We start from the raw sequence: 19515 nt of genomic DNA on the forward strand, positions 1-19515 counted from the left end.
AATCAAGAATTCAATGGAGTTTCAATATCAAAGTATCTGGTCTATGACGAAAGGAACCATAATCAATTCTAACGCCAACCCATGCAGATCACACATGTCGCTCGCCAAGATGTATAAATAAGAAAAGAATAATACAAGCCTTTTGAAGAACCTCACCAGTCAACAGCCCATCCATTTTTAGTGAGGAATTCCTCACAAGCAGCCTTGAGGGCGTAGTTGGGTCGTAGGTCGTTGACAGTCAGAGGAGCACGAGTGATAGGATCAACACCGGCTTTCTCCACATATTTCGACAGACTAAGACGATCAAAGCTACTACCAGAGGGGGTCATAACAGGATCATGCATGATCTCAAAAGTGATACCATCAATGAGGTAGTCAGGCACAATCTATTAGATTAGAAATTAGCACAGAAATCATTCCAAGTCCCAATAATAAAACTCACTCGCTCCTGAATCTCCCCCTTGGAAGAAATACGAAAGGCCTCCCGCACATCCGTCACCTTCTTCTGCGCATCCTCGCGCAATGCCCGTTCATCTTGTCCAAATCCAATCTCTCCAATCTCCCCACGCTCCAATTGCGCCTGCAGCTCAGCAACGCTACGCGCCAGATCTGCCTCAATAAGCAACTCGACACCCTTCAAAGTCTCGTTCATCTCGCGCAATCTTGCAGTCTCTCTTGCATCCCAGAGCTGTTGTTTCGCGCGCAACAGCGTACGCGACAGGTTCTCCGTCTGCACATTCTTAGCAGCCAGACTCAACTGATAGGCGTCGGAGGCGACATCATAAGCTTCCTGAGGGCGCTTCAGACCCAGCAGAGCCTGTGCAAGATAGAAAGAGCTCTTGAGAGCTGCTGGACTTTTCAAGCCGTAGATATCAATTGCAGCGCGTGCATCATGTTCGACCTCGGCCCATTTCTCGAGTTTGATGCGCGTGATAGCGCGGTTGGTGAAAAAGGTCGGGTCGGTGGGGTTTTTGAGAATGCTAAATCAATCCAAGATCAGATCTTTCCTGACCAATTCAATCGGTTGTTTTTCTATTGTTTATGGTGGGATATGCGCGTGCGGGGAGAAGAGAACCGGCATTCTTACGCTTGGGAGAAGAATTCCTCGGCACCGGTGTAGTCACCAGCTTTGAAGAGCTCGTTGCCTTTTGCTTTAAGCTCTTGGTCCATTTTGCCCGTCACACTACCCCAGGAATAGGAGGGTGTGAAATGGAGTCGGAGATGTGCGGTTGTAAAAAGAACAGTGCCTTGAGCAGATCGAGAAGTACAGGTGGGGCACTATGCAGTGGCGATCAGGGAGGTCTGTACACGGTATATAGAAGTAGCAACCTTGCAAGGAAGCATGAAAATGTTAGGGAAACTCAGAGAAGTGCTGGATATTATTCTGAACTCTATGTTCACTACACTCTCTTAAATAAATGAAAGGTCATTAGTCTTCTCATGGCAATGAAGATGGGTTGAATGCCTTTAGAACTATAGAAGCTCATAGAATGATAGCTGACTCAGCAACATGATCCATATTCTTCAGGTCAAAAAGGGCTTTCAATCATTGATTCTTTATAGTTTTGGGGGGTAATTCTCCCTTGTTGAACTGCCTAACTATGTAGCTATTAGTTACTTACCAACTGAAGTATCATCTTGTGTGAATAGTAAGTCAATATAAAGGCTTGCTTGATCACAGGCGGGTGGATATGGTGGTAGGTAGTACATTAAAATCTCCATCTGATTATTTTTGAGCTACATAGTTATGGATCCATGGAGGTGATAGAAGTATTCGTGGTATCATAATGCGCTTGGTATAACAACGAGTAGTATAGGAATCCCCAGGGAAGCAAGAGTGCGGAGTATGCGGTAAGCCATGATGATTTGTGAAAGTAGAGGAAAGAAAGCCAGATAATCTCCGAATCAGCCATTGATAAGTCGTAGCACCAATTAAGCGACCACAGAGAACTGAGTCTCATAGTCACAGATAGCCTGCACCTTAGCAGCAGAGGCGCTCTTAGGGTCAAAGCGGTAGTTGAGCCAGTCAGTAGCGAGCTTCTTCGCCAACTCAACACCGATAACTCGTTGTCCCATGCAGAGGACTTGAGCATCATTACTCAGGATGGAGCGCTCGACGGAGAATGGATCGTGAGCAGTGACAGCTCGAATACCAGGGACTTTATTGGCGGCAATGGCAACACCAAGACCGGTGCCACAGATGAAAAGACCACGTTCTGCTTTGCCTTCCTTGATCAGCCTTGCCCCTTCAACTGCTGGATGAGGATAGGCAGTCTTGTCAGAAACAGAGTTAACACCGACATCGACTATGGACTCGACCAGAGGGTTTTTCTCCAGAATAGCCTTGATAGCATCTTTGTAAGGTACACCGGCCTCGTCGCAGGCCATGACGATGCGCAGGGGTTTCAGGTCGGTAGACATGACCGCAGGGAACCTTGGTGTCCAGATAAGTGCTTTGTGAGAGGAATATGGTGCTTTATTAAGGATTGAGGATTGAGGAATGGTGACTATTGGTAGTTCCTGGATATAATGGGGGCTTCTCCCTTTATACCTTTGTCCTCATCACATTCCATATCCCCAGAGCACGGACTAGAACCAATCTGAAATACATCAGGCTCCACTCGTCCCAAGGGAAATAGTATCAATTGGGACTGGGGATGCCGGTCTTTGGGCCATAGCGTCATGCTATTGGTGAAGTGGGTTGTGATAGGCGGGAGCCAGACTGACAAGTCCGTATTGGTATACGGTAATACCTGGCATTGATTTCCTATATACCTAGGTAGTTCTCTTACTTGAGAGGCAATACAAGTATAGATCAAGTACCATCCAGGTAGCAAGTAGGTCAGGGAACATATCCAGCCCTCATGTTTCAAAATAAAAAACCCTGGAATGCTCACCTTAAAGCCATCTATGTCACCTTAACGCAAATGAGGGCATTGTATCAATCAAAGTGCCATATATGCGCCAATGGGATTATTCCGGTTCCACTAGCACCATTTCAACATGATCTGTTCAATTCAAGATTTGATTTCTAATAGTAGGATGTCCCAATGTATGGATTCAGGCAGAAACACTAGCCAATAATCAATATAAAAATACATCAAAATGGGGCTCGGCAGTCTGGACGATCTTTCCCCCTTCTCCAGTTTTGTATTTTTCCCCGCCAAACTCCACTTTACATACGCGAACTAGAGCTACATATCTGTTATTTTGAATGCATGTGACTGTATCAAAGACAGAAAATTACAACTGTACTGGCAAGGATAACTTGTAAAACCGAGGTAGAAAGAGAAGGGGCCAATGCTCTCAAGAGTATGCAAACAATAAGATCGGGAATATCAGCAACCTGTTTTTTTTTTCTTTCTTTTTTTGCTCCGTTCTAACCTCTCATCAAATCGCTAATCTCTGGTACCTGATATCCTGCTTCTACCTATCAGATTTCCTTGTGTCAATTCTCTAGCTTGTCTACTCTGTCATAGTACTTCTGACATCATTCCTGGCCCGGGTGATTCTACTACTCCTAAGCTCGAGCATCATCCAACAAATAATCGGAGCATCTTCATTCAATTGCGCAATCGTTACAATCATTTGCCCCCTATGGCCACTCCAGTATACCCCGTTCTCCCCGAGAAACTTCTTCTCATCTCATTGAAGATGTACTTCGCCCCAGATCGTACACTCAACTACCTGCGCAGTCTACTAGACCTCGTCAAGCCAGAGAATAGCGAAAAGCTAGCCTTAGCGTTAATTCCAGACTTCCTAACAATCTGGCCATGTGCCGAAATCATCCAAGAACACAAAAGCAAGCTTGGATCAAACGCTTTCTTCCTTGGTGCCCAAGACTGCATGTGGGAGGATAGCGGCGCTTACACAGGCGAAGTGTCACCAGCGTCTATCCGGTCGCTAGGATGTTCGATTGTCGAACTAGGCCACGCTGAGCGCCGTGCCTTATTCGGCGAGACGGATGACCAGACCGCGCGCAAGGCAGCTGCGACCTGTGCACAGGGAATGGTGCCTCTTGTCTGTATAGGCGAGATCACTGCCCCTGGGCCCATTGCTTCCCAGGCTGTTGGTCAGGCTGTGACTGAGTGCTCTGTTCTGATACGAGCTGTGCTGGCTGCTATACCTACCGATGCACCTATAATTTTTGCCTACGAGCCTGTGTGGGCAATTGGGAAGCCCAAGCCTGCGGGAGTGGACCACGTCGCTGCAGTTGTAGAAGGACTTCGTCGCATGATCGGTTCAAGACCTGGTGCTACGCGGGTGCTATATGGAGGCAGTGCGGGGCCTGGTCTTTGGGGAGCTGGTGGACTCGGCAAAGCTGTTGATGGCATGTTTCTAGGTCGATTTGCGCATGAGATTGACGGTGTGCACAAGGTCGTCCGTGAAGTGGAAGAGAGTCTGGGTATCTGACTGTATAAAAAACGCATGCTGTATGGGCAATACCGTACGAACCAGATTCTAGGTTGGATCCATAAAGTGGATCTGGGCCGGGACGCCTATCTAGGAAATCCGGGGTTGAAGCTCCACTATTCTTATTTCATCACGAGGCTCATCAGAGATTTTGTCTAATTTTCATGGAGTTCCTCTACGCCTACCTAAGTAGGTGTGGTTTTCTTGATGCTCCACTGCTATAAAGGTGGCTTTTGTGGATACGTGACCAAATCAAGTAATCCGAGGACCTTGTAATTGAGCTTCCTGCGATGCGATTGAACGGGATACCTTTCGAGGTAAAAAAGACAAATGAAATTCAGGGATGCTAAAAAGTCCTATCTTATGATATGTACAAATTGTTTTGAAATCGATTTATCACCTTTTATTATTGAATCTGAACGCTGCTTCATTTCTTCTGTAGTTCCTCGCGCAGCTCCTGCTTGACTCGTGTCACGGTTCCAATACCACCAAATACCACACCAGTGTACATCATGGCAACCGAGGCTCCAGCATCTAGCACCTTGCGCGCCTGCTCCCCAGTCGTGATACCACCCGATGCAAAGATGACCTTGCGTGGCTGCTCAGAGGGGACAGAGGCTTCTTCGCCTTCAACTGCGGTCTGGGATGGGGGACCCTTGTCAAGCAGGGCACGGTAGCGAGCGACCAGAGAAACACAGTTGTCAAAGAGCTGCGGGCCAGAGTAGCCGCCAGTCTCCTTGAGAACCTTCTGCTCCTTTTCAGGGAGCTCGAAGCCCCTAGGAAGGGCATCGGGTCGGCAGTTGGTGGTGTTGCCGACGATAACGCCGTCAACGCCGGAGTTCCAAACGGCCTCTGCAATGCCTGAGATCTGTTCGTCGGAGTCCTCGTCGGGACTCACTTTCACCATGACATAGGGCTTTGTCTTGCGATCGACGTTCTTCGCTGCCCCCACAACCGCTGTCAAGATGGCTGTCAGAGGTGCGGCGGCTTGCAGGTCGCGCAGACCTGGTGTGTTAGGGCTGGACACGTTCACAACCAGAATATCTGCGTAGCGGGCTACCCGGTCGACGCAGTACACGTAGTCCTGCTTGATCGCATCGATATCACCATCTGGGGTCAACTTGTTCTTGGCCACCTGCACGGCAAGTAGCTTCCCAGGGACCAGACTTCCCGGAGGCACGTTGGCGGCACCATCCAGAACAAGTTGCTCAGCATCCTCATGGTCGCCGAAGCCGGCGGCGTATGCAAAGTCACGAACGCGCTGCTGCAGCACATCGGCCATGTGATCAGCGCCCTTGGAATTGAGGCCGTACCGGTTGATCATAGCACGTTGCGAGACGATACGAAACACCCGTGGCTTCGGGTTTCCTTCTTGTGGCAGAGGCGTTGTGCCACCGACCTCGACAATGCCGGATCCAATGTCGAATAGAACGTCAGGAATATCGGCATGTTTGTCCAGACCGGCAGAAATAGCAATTGGGTTCGAAATGGTGTGGCCAAAGACCTGAAAGAAAATAAAACCATTAGCGTTAATATTCAATTGATGTAAAACGGCTGGTTACCTCGGTAGCTAGAGCTCCATCCCGATCAGGATCGCCTCTCTCCCTGGGATGCAATCCAAATTGATGAAGCAACTTCAACCAATACACACCCTCGTGGTGTGCATCCTCGGCATCTGGATAGATATTCCGAACAATAGGCACAACGCCGTACCGGTGGAAACTAGCCCTGGTATCAGTTCCGTAGATATATCCAACCAACAGCACCACAGCCAGCGAGGTACCGTAAAGGGTCTTCCGGGAACCACGAGCAGCCCGCTTCGGGACTTCCTTCGAGGCCTCCTTCACGGCCTCGGCGGCAGCGGGGGCCGAATCCGAGGCATATCGCGCGCCAATTACGCCCTCGCGCTTCAGTAAAGTAGCTGGTCGCTGCGACCAGCGAGATGTAGGGAGTGAGCGAGCGCGGAGACCTGCCCTCCAAGCCATTGAGGCAGAAGCGGACGTCATCTGAGCGAAGTGATGGAATTTGCACTTGAAATTGGCCTTGGAGGGAGCTCGGCGAGAGCCGGGATAAGTTGGATCTAAACACAATTGATGAGTTTTGTATTCTTTGATAATGAGTTTGGGTAGGGAATGACTTTAGTCTAAACTCATCAGTCTAAGTCCTGACAGTCGGGGAAAACTTACTTCAATTGATTGATCCAAGGTTCGCGCCCTTGCAGATCTAAGATACTCGGCGAAATCGAGGCTCTTTGCCAGGGCGGTGAAGGACGAAGGCGGTCGCCGGTGATGGATTTAGCCCTAAGTACTTAGTAGATCAGGCCATGATATCTCACCTGACCCAGATAAATGAAGTTTTTGATTGAGATTAAATTTAGAGATGAGTGGGTATGTAGTCGTATGCACTCAGTCGAGTCAGAAATCGTCGAAACTCGAGTATAGAAGAGCAGAGAAGGATAAAACGAGGGAAGGTGGACCACTAAATCCCTATAGACACCTTGAAGTACTAGCAGCTAGCTCTAGTCAAGCAAAGAAAACGAAAATAAAGAACATTGAAAGTCTCTCATTAATTCTCTTTCAAGAAATCACTCTGAGTGAATCCTTTTCAACTTCAAATACCTTCATACCTGGGCAGCCTTGGAAGCTTCTCCCGGGGTCCACGCCCATGGATGTCATCGATACTCCTAGTTCGTTTCCTGCTTCATTTAAACAGCCCGCCACTACAAAAATAAATCCACGGGAGAAGTAAGCGATCCCCTATTTTTACCAAAAAAAAACCGAAAGCCAAACTCACATCTTGCTCGTTTGATGACTTGCCTTGCCTTATGCGTGCTCTATCTATCTTTTGGCAAGAATTTCACTTGATTTGTAAGGTTGATAACGTTTGCACGATACTATATCAAAGCATGATTTCAATGTGTTTCAAGATGTAACCATTTAAAGCTGAAAATAATCAACGTATGATATTCAATTATTCAGCTTGTTTAAGTATTCAAATTTGAGGTCTCAATTTCCCATTCAAGCAGTGTCTCAGAACTAGATAAAGTCTGTGGATGGTTCGGACCGAGTACTTGTTTCTGCTTAGCTGCGCAGTTTCTTAGCAAAATGATGGCTTTGGCAATGTGACCTGAAGTTTTCCAGGTGAAAGCGAGATTGGCCATGCTCATCAGTGTGTCGGGATGATCCGCGCCGAGCTTCGTCTTGCGAGTCTCTAACACCTGCACCTCGAGTTGCTCGGTCTCCTCCCATCGGCCCTGGTCCGCGTATGTCCTCGCTAGATTAGCCATGCTCGTCAGTGTGGAGGGATGATCCGCGCCAAGATTTGTCTTGCGAGTCTCTAAAACCTGCACGTTAAGCTGTTCGGCCTCTTCCCATCGGCCCTGGTTCCAGTATGTCGACGCCAGATTAGCCATGCTGGTCAGTGTGGAGGGATGATCCGCACCGAGCTTCGTATTGCTTATCTCTAACACCTGCATCCCGAGCTGCTCAGCCTCCTCCAATCGGCCCTGATCCGCGTATGTCGACGCCAGATTGTCCATGCTCGTCAGTGTGGAGGGATGATCCGCACCGAGCTTCGTCTTGCGAGTCTCTAACACCTGCACCTCGAGCTGCTCGGCCTCCTCCCATCGGCCCTGAATTTGATACGTCGATGCCAGATTGGCCATGCTCGTCAGTGTGGAGGGATGATCTGCGCCGAGCTTCGTCTTACTTGTCTCTAACACCTGCACAAAGAGCTGCTCGGCCTCTTCCCATCGGCCCTGGTTCCAGTATGTCGACGCCAGATTAGCCATGCTGGTCAGTGTGTCGGGATGATCCGCACCGAGCTTCGTACTGCTTATCTCTAACACCTGCATTCCGAGCTGCTCAGCCTCCTCCAATCGGCCCTGATCCGCGTATGTCGACGCCAGATTGTCCATGCTCGTCAGTGTGGAGGGATGATCCGCGCCGAGCTTCGTCTTGCGAGTCTCTAGGACCTGCACGTTGAGCTGCTCGGCCTCCTCCCACCGGCCCTGGTTCGCATACGTCCTCGCCAGATTGGCCATGCTCGTCAGTGTGGAGGGATGATCTGCGCCGAGCTTCGTCTTACTTGTCTCTAACACCTGCACCTCGAGCTGCTCGGCCTCCTCCCATCGGCCCTGATCCGCGTATGTTGACGCCAGATTGGCCGTGCTCGTCAGTGTGTCGGGATGATCCGCGCCGAGCTTCATCTTACGAGTCTCTAATACCTGCACCTCGAGTTGCTCGGCTTCCTCTAATCGGCCCTGGTTCGCGTATGTTCTCGCTAGATTGGCTGCGCTCGTCAGTGTGGAGGGATGATCCGCGCCAAGCCTCATCTTGCTTATCTCCAACACCTGCACCTCGAGCTGCTCGGCCTCCTCCAATCGGCCCTGGTCTGCGTATGTCCTCGCTAGATTGGCCATGCTCGTAAGTGTGTCGGGATGATCCGCGCTAAGATTTGTCTTGCGAGTCTCTAACACCTGCACGTTAAGCTGTTCGGCCTCTTCCCATCGGCCCTGGTTCCAGTATGTCAACGCCAGATTGGCCATGCTCGTCAACGTGTCGGGATGATCCGCACCGAGCTTCGTCTTGCGAGTCTCTAGGACCTGCACCTCGAGCTGCTCGGCCTCCCCCCACCGGCCCTCAAGCCTAAATGCTGCTGCTAGCATACTTGAACTAGCAAGGACATCTTCATTCTCATTATGAAATAATCTCACTCTTTGATCTCTCGATTTTAATGCCATTTCTCTTGTATCTGTGATATTACCCATTTCTGACGCATACCATGCCCCCCTATAAAGTAATGTAGCCCATTTTTGCTGATACATAGTTGATGATGGCCGTTGCGATATTGCGGATTTCACATGAGGGAAGAGTGCCTTGCATCTCTCCCAGGTTTGGTGCTCACCAGTTAGAAACTCCTTATAAAGGGTGTTAATAAATCTATCTCTCCACTGGTCTCTTTTGCCATGAGATTTTAACCACGCGTGTGTTGTTAGCTGCACTAGCCGATGCATCGTAAAGAAAGTATTGTTCGTACTAGAAGATATAAATGAATAATCTCTTAGTGTTGTGATATCATCCTCAAAATCAGCTCCCGTATCGGAATCAGACGTCTCTCCATCACTTAAGTTGTTGGAAAGCTCTAAGCTTGATGTGTATTCAGCCCGAGATTGATGCCGGATAAGTTCTTCTGGTATCTCTTGCCGATCGAAAAAACTCATAAAGGAAAGTAGATCTGCTGCAGATGGGGTTTTTTTTCGTATAAAGTCGAAGGATATTTGCCAGGTCACCAGAATCGAATTCTTTGCTTCCCAGTCCCGGTGGAGGTAACCAGCCTCTTTCTTTAGAAGCTTGATTGCTTCGCGGTCACTCTCTTGGAAATCTCTGAGGTATTGTGATACTGAATAGCGAGGCGCCCGATTCCGAATAAAGCTGGCTGCTTGTACGATTGCTAGAGGCATATACTCGAGTGCGTCCACTAACTGTCGATTCTCTTGGCTTTGAATGTCTTGGTTTTCTTCCAGGTTATTAAGCTTTCTTTGGAGAAGATCTAGTGCTTCAGAACTTTCCATGGGTTGAACCTGAATCAGGTCTTTATGCTCGACCATTTTTAACGCTATTTCTCTCGCTCGGCTTGTGATAATAATAGACCCATTTCGACTTCTTGGAATGTGTTCTAACAGTGGTTTTGTCGAGTACCTTGCTAGGCCTTCCGTCTGATCTCTCTTATCTACCACTGGAATCGAGCAAAGGAACTTATCATCGTCGACATTATCAAGGATGCAAACCCATCTCCCTATCTTCTCATCTCGGAGCCAGTTTTCGACTAGTTTGAAGATGTTGTTTTTAGGATCCTGGCGACCCGGGATTTTGACCTGGTCCGCAATATCCCGGAAACTTTGCTCGAACCGGGCTTCGTTACTCGCATGCACCCAGAAGACCCATGTTGCCGGCGACTCAGATCGGACTTGGTAGGAGTATTCGATTACAAGTTGCGATTTTCTTTTATAATTTATAAGTAATAGATCGCACAAGAGCCGATTTACACTTACCCAGTACCACCCAGACCAATTAGTGCTATTCTCGACCCCGGAACTAGGTTTTTCTCTCGGATCTGATCAAGGAGAGCATTGCGTCTAACAAAATCTGGATCGCGCGGGAATGGGACCATTGATAATGGGCTAGGTGGAGTTTCCGGTCGCTCTATTAAAGCATATTCGTTAAACTAATTTTCACGACCTCTAATGACACTTACCTAGGTGTTGATGATTATGAGTGCCCCCATAAAAGTTATGACTGGTACTGTTGTCTGCATACACTGCTGACGCTCTTCCATGGGACTCAGCACTGATGTTGGATATCTGAATGTGAATTTGCTTGATAGGATTTCTTGTAGCTTCTTGTCCTAGCATAGCCATCGAAGACGAACTAGTCGGTAAAGTCGACATAGTCGCGAATTTGAGAGTATGAAGTCAAAGGATTTCTTCGGGCCTGCCTAATGATAAAGAATCTTAAGGGAATGTGACAGATGACACTATGCTGTTTGCCAAGACATACTGCCTTGTCATAGTTCGCCTTGTCATGGTCCGCAATTATATGTGGCTGCTTACATCGCGCTGGTAGCTCCTATCGGACACGGGTTATTCGCTGATTTCGCCCATTGTAATTTACCATATTAAGCTAAAACTACATATCGGGGATGGTTTGATACTCCTGATAGGCCATGACGTGGGAATTAGGCAAGATAAGGCGCTAAAATTTAACTTCTCAACTCTATATAGTCCACCCCTCATCCTTTTCATAAGACTTACAATTCTGATCTTCACGGTAATGGATCCACTCAGCATCATTGCTGGTACTATAGGTATTGCTGGGACAGCGGTACACAGCATCAATACGCTTATTCACGATATCAATGCAGTTAAAGACGCACCAGAGGTTATCGCTGATCTAAAAAATGATCTTTTGGCTATGGACGCTATCATGAAGAGTTTGGAAAGTTCAGAAATGAAAAATGAGCTTAAAAATCTCTCGCCACAGGCAAATATGGCATTACAGCTAGCTATTAAGAATTGTCAAAAAGCGTGCGACAAATTTGGCGTGAAGTTGACGCAGTGGACCAAGCACTCAGACGAAAAAATGCAATGGTGGGATCGAGTTCGCGTTGGTTTATTCGCTGAGGCGACGGTCGAGTCTTTGAATAAGCAACTCGGGCGCAACAAGTCCAGCATCATTGCAGCAGTTGGCACAGCAGTTTTGTGGGTTTATCTTTTAGACTAATTATATTGTTGTCTAAGTAAAGGAAGTGGGCTAACCAAATTCCAGGATTTCGACAGCAACGCAGAGTGAGCTTCGCACTAAAGAGATAAATATCGCCAAGGATATCATCGAGGTTGATAACCAGAAGGCGTTCACACAAAAGGCCCTCCAGAAGTTCACGGAGCTCGAACTGAGAGAAGATAGCCATCAAAACCGTACCCAGGCGATTGAGCAACTCGAAGATCAACTTGCTGAACTGGATGATTCTCGAAGGCTCTTGGAAGAACTGCTTTCGAAGACTCACGAAGTACACACAGGACTAACGATCTCTAAGATCGATATGAGTGATGGCGGAAAACTGCTTGTCGGTCTCATCAACTACGATCAGGCACATGGAGATATTCACCTGGATGTTCACGATGTCAAGGCCACAAACAATGGCAAGGGTGTTGTGGGAGCCATCAAAGGCCTCGATGTTAATGCATTTTTCAACAGCTAATCACAGCATAAAGGCCTGACTTACTATCAACTAGGAAATTACAAAAAATGGTAGCATTACTATATACATGCAGAAGTGAGGACCCCGGGTTTTAGCGCCAGAATGTATCAACTTTGCTTAATAAGGTAGATTTGAACGGACAAATAGAAACAGAGTAACTATTCAAGAATGTTGTGTATGTAATTCACTAAGTAATAAAATAGGAGTACTTCTAGTTACGACAGACGATTAATAATGCACTAAACTAAATTAGGAATCAGTCCTTTGACAACATGTCCCCTTCTTTTTGCCTAGTTTGCAGGATCAAAGTTCAAATTTAAAACCATACAAGTTTGATACAGATGTTATTTCGATGGTGTAATTTACAATTGTCGGAACATGGATATTGCAATCCTACAATACCACAACCCGGAACGGAACAAACAGACCCCCGAGTCACGGGAATGACTATATTAAACTCGAGTAGCTAGATGAATCGAACACATAACTCGGACTGAAATTTACTCACTAAGCCTGACAATGAGCGCCCTCATTAAAGCGGCGGTTACTTTGACTTACTTATTTTGGAAAGCCCCGCTAGAGGAAGGAAATCTGCTACATAGAGCATACCTGGGTAGATTCCTGTCATTGTCACTTAGGTAAGCCAATGTGGGCCACTGAATTTTCTTCCTTTCCATTATGAATCCATAATGCCGAATCCTCTTCATCAATTACGGTTCCATAACTCAGTTGGTTAGAGTGTGGTGCTAATAACGCCAAAGTCGAGGGTTCGACCCCCTCTGGGACCATTCCTAATAACTTTTTTGCTTTTTTCTTATTTTATCAGAATCGATATTTTTTCTGACTATATTCACGTCCTCTTTATTACTTCTTATTTACTTTTTTCCAAATTGTAAATCTTCAATTCAGGACAAAACTAAAAGCATCTGAATAAACCTGAAATTTCGTAATCTAATAGATACCTTATTCAGGAATACGCAGGACTGCCCTCCCCTCAATACTGGCTTGTTCGAGTCGTCGAAGGACCTGGGCAATTTCATCAAACTCGAAAACCTGGACATGAGCCTCAACATCACCAGCCACTGCCATCTCTATCAGCTCTTCCATTTCTTTTGCAGTACCCGCTGAGTTTCCCACGATGGTATGGCCTACAAAAATTATCAGCACACTCAGCCTTCCAAGATTGTACGAGTGAATTATATATTTGTTTACCTTTCACAATCATATCGAATGGTGAAGCCGGTAGTTTGAATGGCGTATTTGGTATACCGACACAGACCAATGTTCCAAGAGGACGAAGCATCTGCATACTCTGCTCATACGATCTCTCGCTATTGGCAGTACAGATCACAGCGTGTGCACCGAGCCCAGAGGTGATGGTCTTAACGGCTTCGACGATATTTACCTTTCCAAAGTCTAGATATTCTGTGGCACCAAGGGAAAGGCAGAGTTCTCCTTTTTGTTGCCCCTGTAGAAAGTAAGCATTTAAATGGAAATTTTGAAGGGAGAACTTCTTGAGCACCTGCAGGTGGGAGCTCTGGAGTTTCACTCACTTGTCAATTGCGAGGACCCGTATCCCTTTTTTGGCTGCGATCTGTATGCCCCTGTATAGTTAGATTAGAACTCAAGATCAGATATTAATGAGGGTGATTGCAAGGTTGTATATATACATATGTCCTAGACCTCCGCCTGCGCCAAGGATGGCAATCCAATCACCTGGACGCGTCTTCGTTTTCTGGATTGACGAGTACATTGCAATACCAGCTATAGAGAATCAGTGATAAGCTGAAGACATCTGAGAGAACTGCAGCCTTGGTATAGCATACCACATAACAAAGGAGCAGCTACATCTGGAGATAGCCCCTGTGGAATCATTGTGGCATGAATCGCCGGACTGACAATGTATTCTATATCGACTAAGCCATCGCACAAGCACAAGTCGGCATGGGATATGTATACTCACGCTGAAAAGTACCTGGGACGTTCTAAAAATCATCGAAAGAAACATTATAAGATCCAGGTCTAATATGGCGTCATGAAAATGTATGGCAACATACCGCACCTGCGTTCTTCTGCTTAGGGCAAGCAGTATGGTTGACTGCACAGATTTCGCATTCCAAGCAAGAGCTATAAAGCCATCTAAAAAGTGTTAAAATCCAGAATCAGCTCTAATAGTAGGCGGGAATACTCACCTGACACCTACTCTCTGGCCTATCCACTGTTGTTCGTCCACATTCGGACCAACTAACAGGGTCAATACTTATCAAAGCTTTATACTTGGTGATATCTCCTACCTCCGATCACCTTTCCCACACCTTCATGGCCCGCAACATCTGTCAGCATCGGTGTATCTCCTCGGATGCTATGAACGTCTGAATGACAAACTCCAGAGAATTCCAGCTTTATCAAGATATCGCCATCACCTGGGACCGGTACAGGGTAAGTCTTGACGATTTGTACATCCGAAACGTCTTGTGCCCCAGAGGGAACAACAGCTGCGACTTGCGTGGATGGAATCGCCATACTGCAAGCCTTTCAAGGGTTCTTTAATCGAGCGTTGTAAGATTCAGGAGGGGGCACAGGCTAGATACTTAAATAGATTAGGGTGGATTTGGAAAGCGGGGGTTAATGCACCTTATCTCGAATGTCAATAGATAGTCGCAGGGTAATTAATCATATGGATCCGTGTTTTACCATTTTAACGTTCAATATCTACTTCCATATATTGATAAGCATTGGATTCACCTTTCACTTGAATCCCTTCGAGGGAATACCCTAAGTATTCAAGCCGGAACGGCTGCATTAAACTATTATCTCTAACAGCCGCAAGGCGCATACATCAAACATGTAGCAATATAAGACAAGGACTCCGCCGGCTCTGAACTGAGCCGAAGAGAGTGAACAGAAGAGAATGAACAACACCGCCGAATGCAGCAGAAAGCCCCCGAGTCGTGTGGGATACTCGAGGCGCAAGGTATATCAAAGATCCAGGTCTATCGCCCAGCCACTAAATTGGTTTATCATGCGGTTTCAGTCTGGATGGTTTGCTATAGATGTGAATGATTAGTATAATGTGGACGCAACAATGAATAGAGAGACGAACCACCAACCAGTCCATTCCTTCATCAATACCCTTGCCGTCGATGGCAGAACAAGCAACAATACTCCAGTTTCGGTCACGAAGCTCGCCCAGTTTCAATGCCTCGGAAATCTCGCCTGCTCCCTTGGCTCCAGGCTGATCCTGCTTGTTGGCAAACACTAGGAGAGCAGAATCGCGGAGCTCATCTTCGTTCAACATGGCTGCTAGTTCATCTGCGGCAGTACCCAGTCGCTCAATATCTGTAGAGTCAATGACGAAGATGACGGCTGCAGTGTTAGCGTAGTAACACCGCCAGTACGGACGGATAGATGTTTGGCCACCGAGATCCTAGAGTGATTGCGATCAGCGGGGAATTGAGCGGAGATGGAGCTTTGAGCTACATACCCAGACATTGAGATTTAGATTCTTATATGTCACCGACTCGACGTTGAATCCGATGGTAGGGATTGTAGTGACCACTTCACCGATCTGAAGACACGAAGTGTTAGTATCCACATAAACAAGTGCGCCCGACCCCCGGGTTTGTTGATAGCAATTGATAATCCTACCTTAAGTCTGTAGAGAAGAGTGGTCTTTCCGGCGTTATCCTATCATGGAACCATTTAGTATAGCTCAAGCTATGGCTTCGGGGTGCGATAATTCCCCCGCGCTTTGGGAGAGTGTCACATACAAGTCCGAGGATGAGAATGCGAATTTCCTTCTTGCTCCAAACCAGGGACCAAAGGCGTGATAATGACCCTCCCATGATTGCGTATGATACTGTGGCTAAGGTGGTCGTAGTTCTTGGTCTCGTAAGGATGGGTATTGAGCGGGAGTACGGAGTATGGACAACTTGGGAGAACGATGTGATAGCGCGTTTGTGGGAGGACAGAATTGGCGGTAAGTAAGAATATAGGGTATGGTGCAAACAAATAGAGGAAGTTGGAAGTCAATGAATAGTGAAAGGAGATGTTCTTTGGTGGCAATCACATTCGATGGATTGGCACTCGGCCTGTGCGTGTGGGCGGTCAATCGGGGAATTGGTTGATGGTCTCGTTCTTCTAGACGGGGCGAGCTTTCCCGTTCAAAGTCCCTTACGTTCATGCTTCAGCCTTTTTTCTTCCCCCTCCTTCTTGTACTTTACCTGTCTACAATATTTTTCACGAACGCTTTACCGTTATCGAGTACGCGACCAGGGAACAACTAATCCCATCTGTTTGCGCCCTAGTTTGAGCTGTGCATAATCCCACTTAACTCCAATCGAACGAAACAAAGAGCTGTCGCACAGAAATATTCATCATGGTTGGTAAGAAGTCGGGCAAAGCCCTTCGGGATGAAGGTAAATTTCTCATATACATCCACCTGCAGATAATTGCCTGACGATATAATGAACTGTTAGGCTTGGAGCGGACGGACAATAATATGGACCTCTCGAGCTGGCCGCAAGTAGCGGCAATTAATCAGAAGAACTACTACACGTTTGTCATACCCAATTTCCCTCGACGAATTTCAACGCTGATTTCAATTCGTCTATTCTAGTGACTATCTGAAGAGAGACGATCAGAGTCTAGCCTTCAGACTGCAAAACGAAGAGGCAAGGACGAAAATGACAAAGAAGGCCAAGGACAAGGACCGCGCCCTCGCGATGGCCAACAGTAATGAAGCAGCCGAAGGAGAGGCTGAGGTTGAGGGAGAAGATGAAGATGTCAACATGGATGATGCAGAAGAAGAGACCCCTGCGGAGACCGCTGGATCAAAGGTCATTGTTGTTCATGTTGGCAGCCAAAACCTACGGATTGGGCTAGCTAGCGATGCCTTGCCAAAGACAGTACCGATGGTAATTGCCAGAAAGTCGACTACGAGTGAGAGCGAAGACCAAGAGGAACCAAAGCCCAAGCGTGTGAAGCGAGACGATGGTACCACCGAGGATGAGCCGGAAAAGATGTTTGGAGAAGAGGTACAATGAATCCAGCATTATGCGAAGGAAGTCTGAGAGCTTGCTAATCATGGAGAATAGTGGTCGTCTCAGTTCAACAAGATGTCGGCAGAACTCAAGGTCCGGATGCGCCTCAACAAGCGAAGAATGCTGCCTAACTCAAAGGAAATGGTCGTCAATTACAACCGGAAAGTGGTGCCAGACCCCATTTCAGAACACAATGACCCCATGCGTATGGAATGGACCGAGCTTTCAAATCCCTCGCCGGAGTATATCGTTGGTCATGATGCTTTAAGAGTACCGGACGCCTCAACCCCGCGTTACAAGTTATATTGGCCAATCAAAAATGGATGGTGTAATGAAAATGACTATCAGAGCAAACAGATGATATTCTTGGATATTGCACTAATCCTGGAAGAAGCGATCAAAAATCAATTGGGTCTGACTAGCAAGAAAAACTGGACCCAGTACTCTTGCGTGTTCGTCATTCCAGATCTCTATGATAAGTCCTATGTCACACAGGTCCTGGAGATTTTGATGCGGGAGTTCTCATTCGCTCGTGTATGTTTCATACAAGAGAGTCTGGCGGCAACCTTTGGCGCAGGATTGACTTCCGCTTGTGTGGTCGATATTGGAGCACAGAAAACATCAATCTGCTGCGTTGAAGAAGGCATGTGCGTGGAAAACTCGCGGGTGAATCTGAAAATGGGTGGCCGGGATGTGACTGAGGCCTTTATCCAAATGATGTTGTATGACCATTTTCCATACGCAGACATCAACCTGTTCCGCAGGTACGATTTCTTGTTGGCCGAAGAACTTAAGAGAAGTATCTGCACTATGAACGAAGCTAGCGTTTCGCCGCAGGTGTTTGACTTTCATCTTCGAGTGGCGGGCCAAGACACCCAGAAGTACACCTTCAAAGCCTTCGATGAAGTTCACCTGGCCCCAATGGGTTTCTTCGAGACAACTATTTTTGATAACACTCATAAGCTTGATGGACGACGGAAGCTTATCAAAAAGTCTATTGACATTTACGATGGTCAGCCGAATGACCCCATCTCCGCCGCTCAGTCTGAAATTCTCACTGCCCTTGCTCCCCCACTTCCCAAGGTCAACTTAGACGCCCAACAATCCGTGGATGCATCTAGTCGCCCTCAGCCACCCAATGCTCTAGGACGGGTACAGGAACAAGAAGGTACACCACAATCGTCCGTTGCCGGGTCTCCGGTACCAGAGGTTCCAGGTGCTCAGGCTGGCGGAGCTACAGCTGCTGTCTCCGCACCGACAAGTCAACCTCCTCCTTCTGTGGATTATCGGGATGATATCTTGCCCGTGTTCTCCCTCGACAGCGCAATTCTGACCTCAATTGCCCATGCTGCCCGCTCAGATGAGAAGAAGATGCGTGATTTTATTGGTGGTATCATGGTTGTTGGTGGCGGCACCCTGACTAGTGGATTCCACCTGTTCTTGGAGGAGAGACTCCAAGCACTCCGTCCTGGTTTTGCGAAAGATATCATGATTGGAGTGCCACCACGAGACTTGGATCCCCAAGTTGTTGTATGGAAGGGTGCTAGCATTTTTGGCAAACTTAGCGGGACTAATGACAGCTGGATTGGAAAACTAGAGTATGATCGGCTGGGTCATAGGTTGATGGCCTACAAATGCATGTGGGCCTACTAGCCAGTGTACAAATTGCTGGTTAGATAGCGGACTATCCTCGGTATGGGTCCATCTGGTCTTGAATGGCTGTTTCCCTGATCACCTTTACTGACTTGGTTGTTCTAGCAATTAAGTCTCATTTAACTCGTTTCAAGTCTGTATCAATGAACTGACTGAAGGCATAGAGGCAGCCCGCTCAATTCTTGCACTATTATTCCAAAACCTAGGCTAGTGTATTGTTATTTTATGTTTAAAACTTTAAGCTGATGGGAGTTTTGGACTACCTAGGTACTAGGATCCCTATGTACTGGATTTTTAATGCCAGTTCTTGGCGTTTCCCTTCCGTATCCCCTCGCCGCTTTTGCTCACTAAGTACTTAATAAAATGCAACACACTAGTCCCGTCCCTTCCTATGTAGGTTGTTTACATTATCTTATCAATGAATGTCGGATTTCACTAGAATGGCCGTTCATCCTGGGAGCCTCACTCCTATCCAGGGGGTAGTCTTCCATGATGCATATGAATATGGGATGATATGAGCGCCTACGCACCGCGCATCCTCAGTATCTGGGTCCGCCTCTGGGTCCTCCTTGATAGCATTCCAGTGATCGGTTTCCATGTACCCAGATGAAACACAGCGATACCCGTCACGGCAGAAGCAAGCCTCTCG

General features: G+C 47.3%; 9 protein-coding genes across 9 annotated transcripts; 3 read left to right on the top strand and 6 right to left on the bottom strand.

The window, feature by feature from the left end:
* Positions 1–152: 152 nt before the first annotated feature.
* N7495_000294 (putative U-box domain protein) lies at positions 153–1170 on the bottom strand (the record flags this gene model as incomplete). The annotated part of the gene is made up of 3 exons (XM_057202964.1): positions 153–386; positions 443–980; positions 1088–1170. The coding sequence occupies 3 exons, from the start codon at positions 1168–1170 to the stop codon at positions 153–155; spliced, it is 855 nt and encodes a 284-aa protein (XP_057067037.1).
* A 762-nt stretch (positions 1171–1932) lies between these two features.
* On the bottom strand, positions 1933–2421 carry N7495_000295 (RpiB/LacA/LacB family sugar-phosphate isomerase; the record flags this gene model as incomplete). Its single annotated transcript, XM_057202965.1, has 1 exon — positions 1933–2421. One exon carries the CDS (start codon positions 2419–2421, stop codon positions 1933–1935), a length of 489 nt encoding a protein of 162 aa, XP_057067038.1.
* A 1176-nt stretch (positions 2422–3597) lies between these two features.
* N7495_000296 (triose-phosphate isomerase) lies at positions 3598–4413 on the top strand (the record flags this gene model as incomplete). The annotated part of the gene is made up of 1 exon (XM_057202966.1): positions 3598–4413. The coding sequence occupies one exon, from the start codon at positions 3598–3600 to the stop codon at positions 4411–4413; it is 816 nt and encodes a 271-aa protein (XP_057067039.1).
* A 427-nt stretch (positions 4414–4840) lies between these two features.
* On the bottom strand, positions 4841–6419 carry N7495_000297 (dihydroorotate dehydrogenase 2; the record flags this gene model as incomplete). The annotated part of the gene is made up of 2 exons (XM_057202967.1): positions 4841–5917; positions 5976–6419. The coding sequence occupies 2 exons, from the start codon at positions 6417–6419 to the stop codon at positions 4841–4843; spliced, it is 1521 nt and encodes a 506-aa protein (XP_057067040.1).
* A 977-nt stretch (positions 6420–7396) lies between these two features.
* N7495_000298 (tetratricopeptide repeat protein) lies at positions 7397–10584 on the bottom strand (the record flags this gene model as incomplete). Its single annotated transcript, XM_057202968.1, has 2 exons — positions 7397–10334; positions 10466–10584. 2 exons carry the CDS (start codon positions 10582–10584, stop codon positions 7397–7399), a joined length of 3057 nt encoding a protein of 1018 aa, XP_057067041.1.
* Positions 10585–11243: 659 nt separating this feature from the next.
* On the top strand, positions 11244–12171 carry N7495_000299 (uncharacterized protein; the record flags this gene model as incomplete). The annotated part of the gene is made up of 2 exons (XM_057202969.1): positions 11244–11671; positions 11739–12171. The coding sequence occupies 2 exons, from the start codon at positions 11244–11246 to the stop codon at positions 12169–12171; spliced, it is 861 nt and encodes a 286-aa protein (XP_057067042.1).
* Positions 12172–13134: 963 nt separating this feature from the next.
* N7495_000300 (alcohol dehydrogenase) lies at positions 13135–14514 on the bottom strand (the record flags this gene model as incomplete). Its single annotated transcript, XM_057202970.1, has 9 exons — positions 13135–13319; positions 13384–13502; positions 13725–13775; positions 13842–13935; positions 13998–14078; positions 14135–14156; positions 14229–14310; positions 14364–14415; positions 14466–14514. 9 exons carry the CDS (start codon positions 14512–14514, stop codon positions 13135–13137), a joined length of 735 nt encoding a protein of 244 aa, XP_057067043.1.
* A 677-nt stretch (positions 14515–15191) lies between these two features.
* On the bottom strand, positions 15192–16016 carry N7495_000301 (ADP-ribosylation factor family protein; the record flags this gene model as incomplete). Its single annotated transcript, XM_057202971.1, has 5 exons — positions 15192–15218; positions 15275–15598; positions 15656–15739; positions 15820–15858; positions 15942–16016. 5 exons carry the CDS (start codon positions 16014–16016, stop codon positions 15192–15194), a joined length of 549 nt encoding a protein of 182 aa, XP_057067044.1.
* Positions 16017–16549: 533 nt separating this feature from the next.
* Positions 16550–18866, top strand: N7495_000302 (putative chromatin remodeling complex subunit (Arp8); the record flags this gene model as incomplete). The annotated part of the gene is made up of 4 exons (XM_057202972.1): positions 16550–16589; positions 16650–16728; positions 16790–17207; positions 17268–18866. 4 exons carry the CDS (start codon positions 16550–16552, stop codon positions 18864–18866), a joined length of 2136 nt encoding a protein of 711 aa, XP_057067045.1.
* Between the last annotated feature and the right edge of the window lie 649 nt (positions 18867–19515).

This window comes from Penicillium taxi, assembly GCF_028828555.1.
Source record: "Penicillium taxi strain IBT 34144 chromosome Unknown utg000001l_segment0_segment0, whole genome shotgun sequence".
NCBI classification, from domain to species: Eukaryota; Fungi; Ascomycota; class Eurotiomycetes; order Eurotiales; family Aspergillaceae; genus Penicillium; species Penicillium taxi.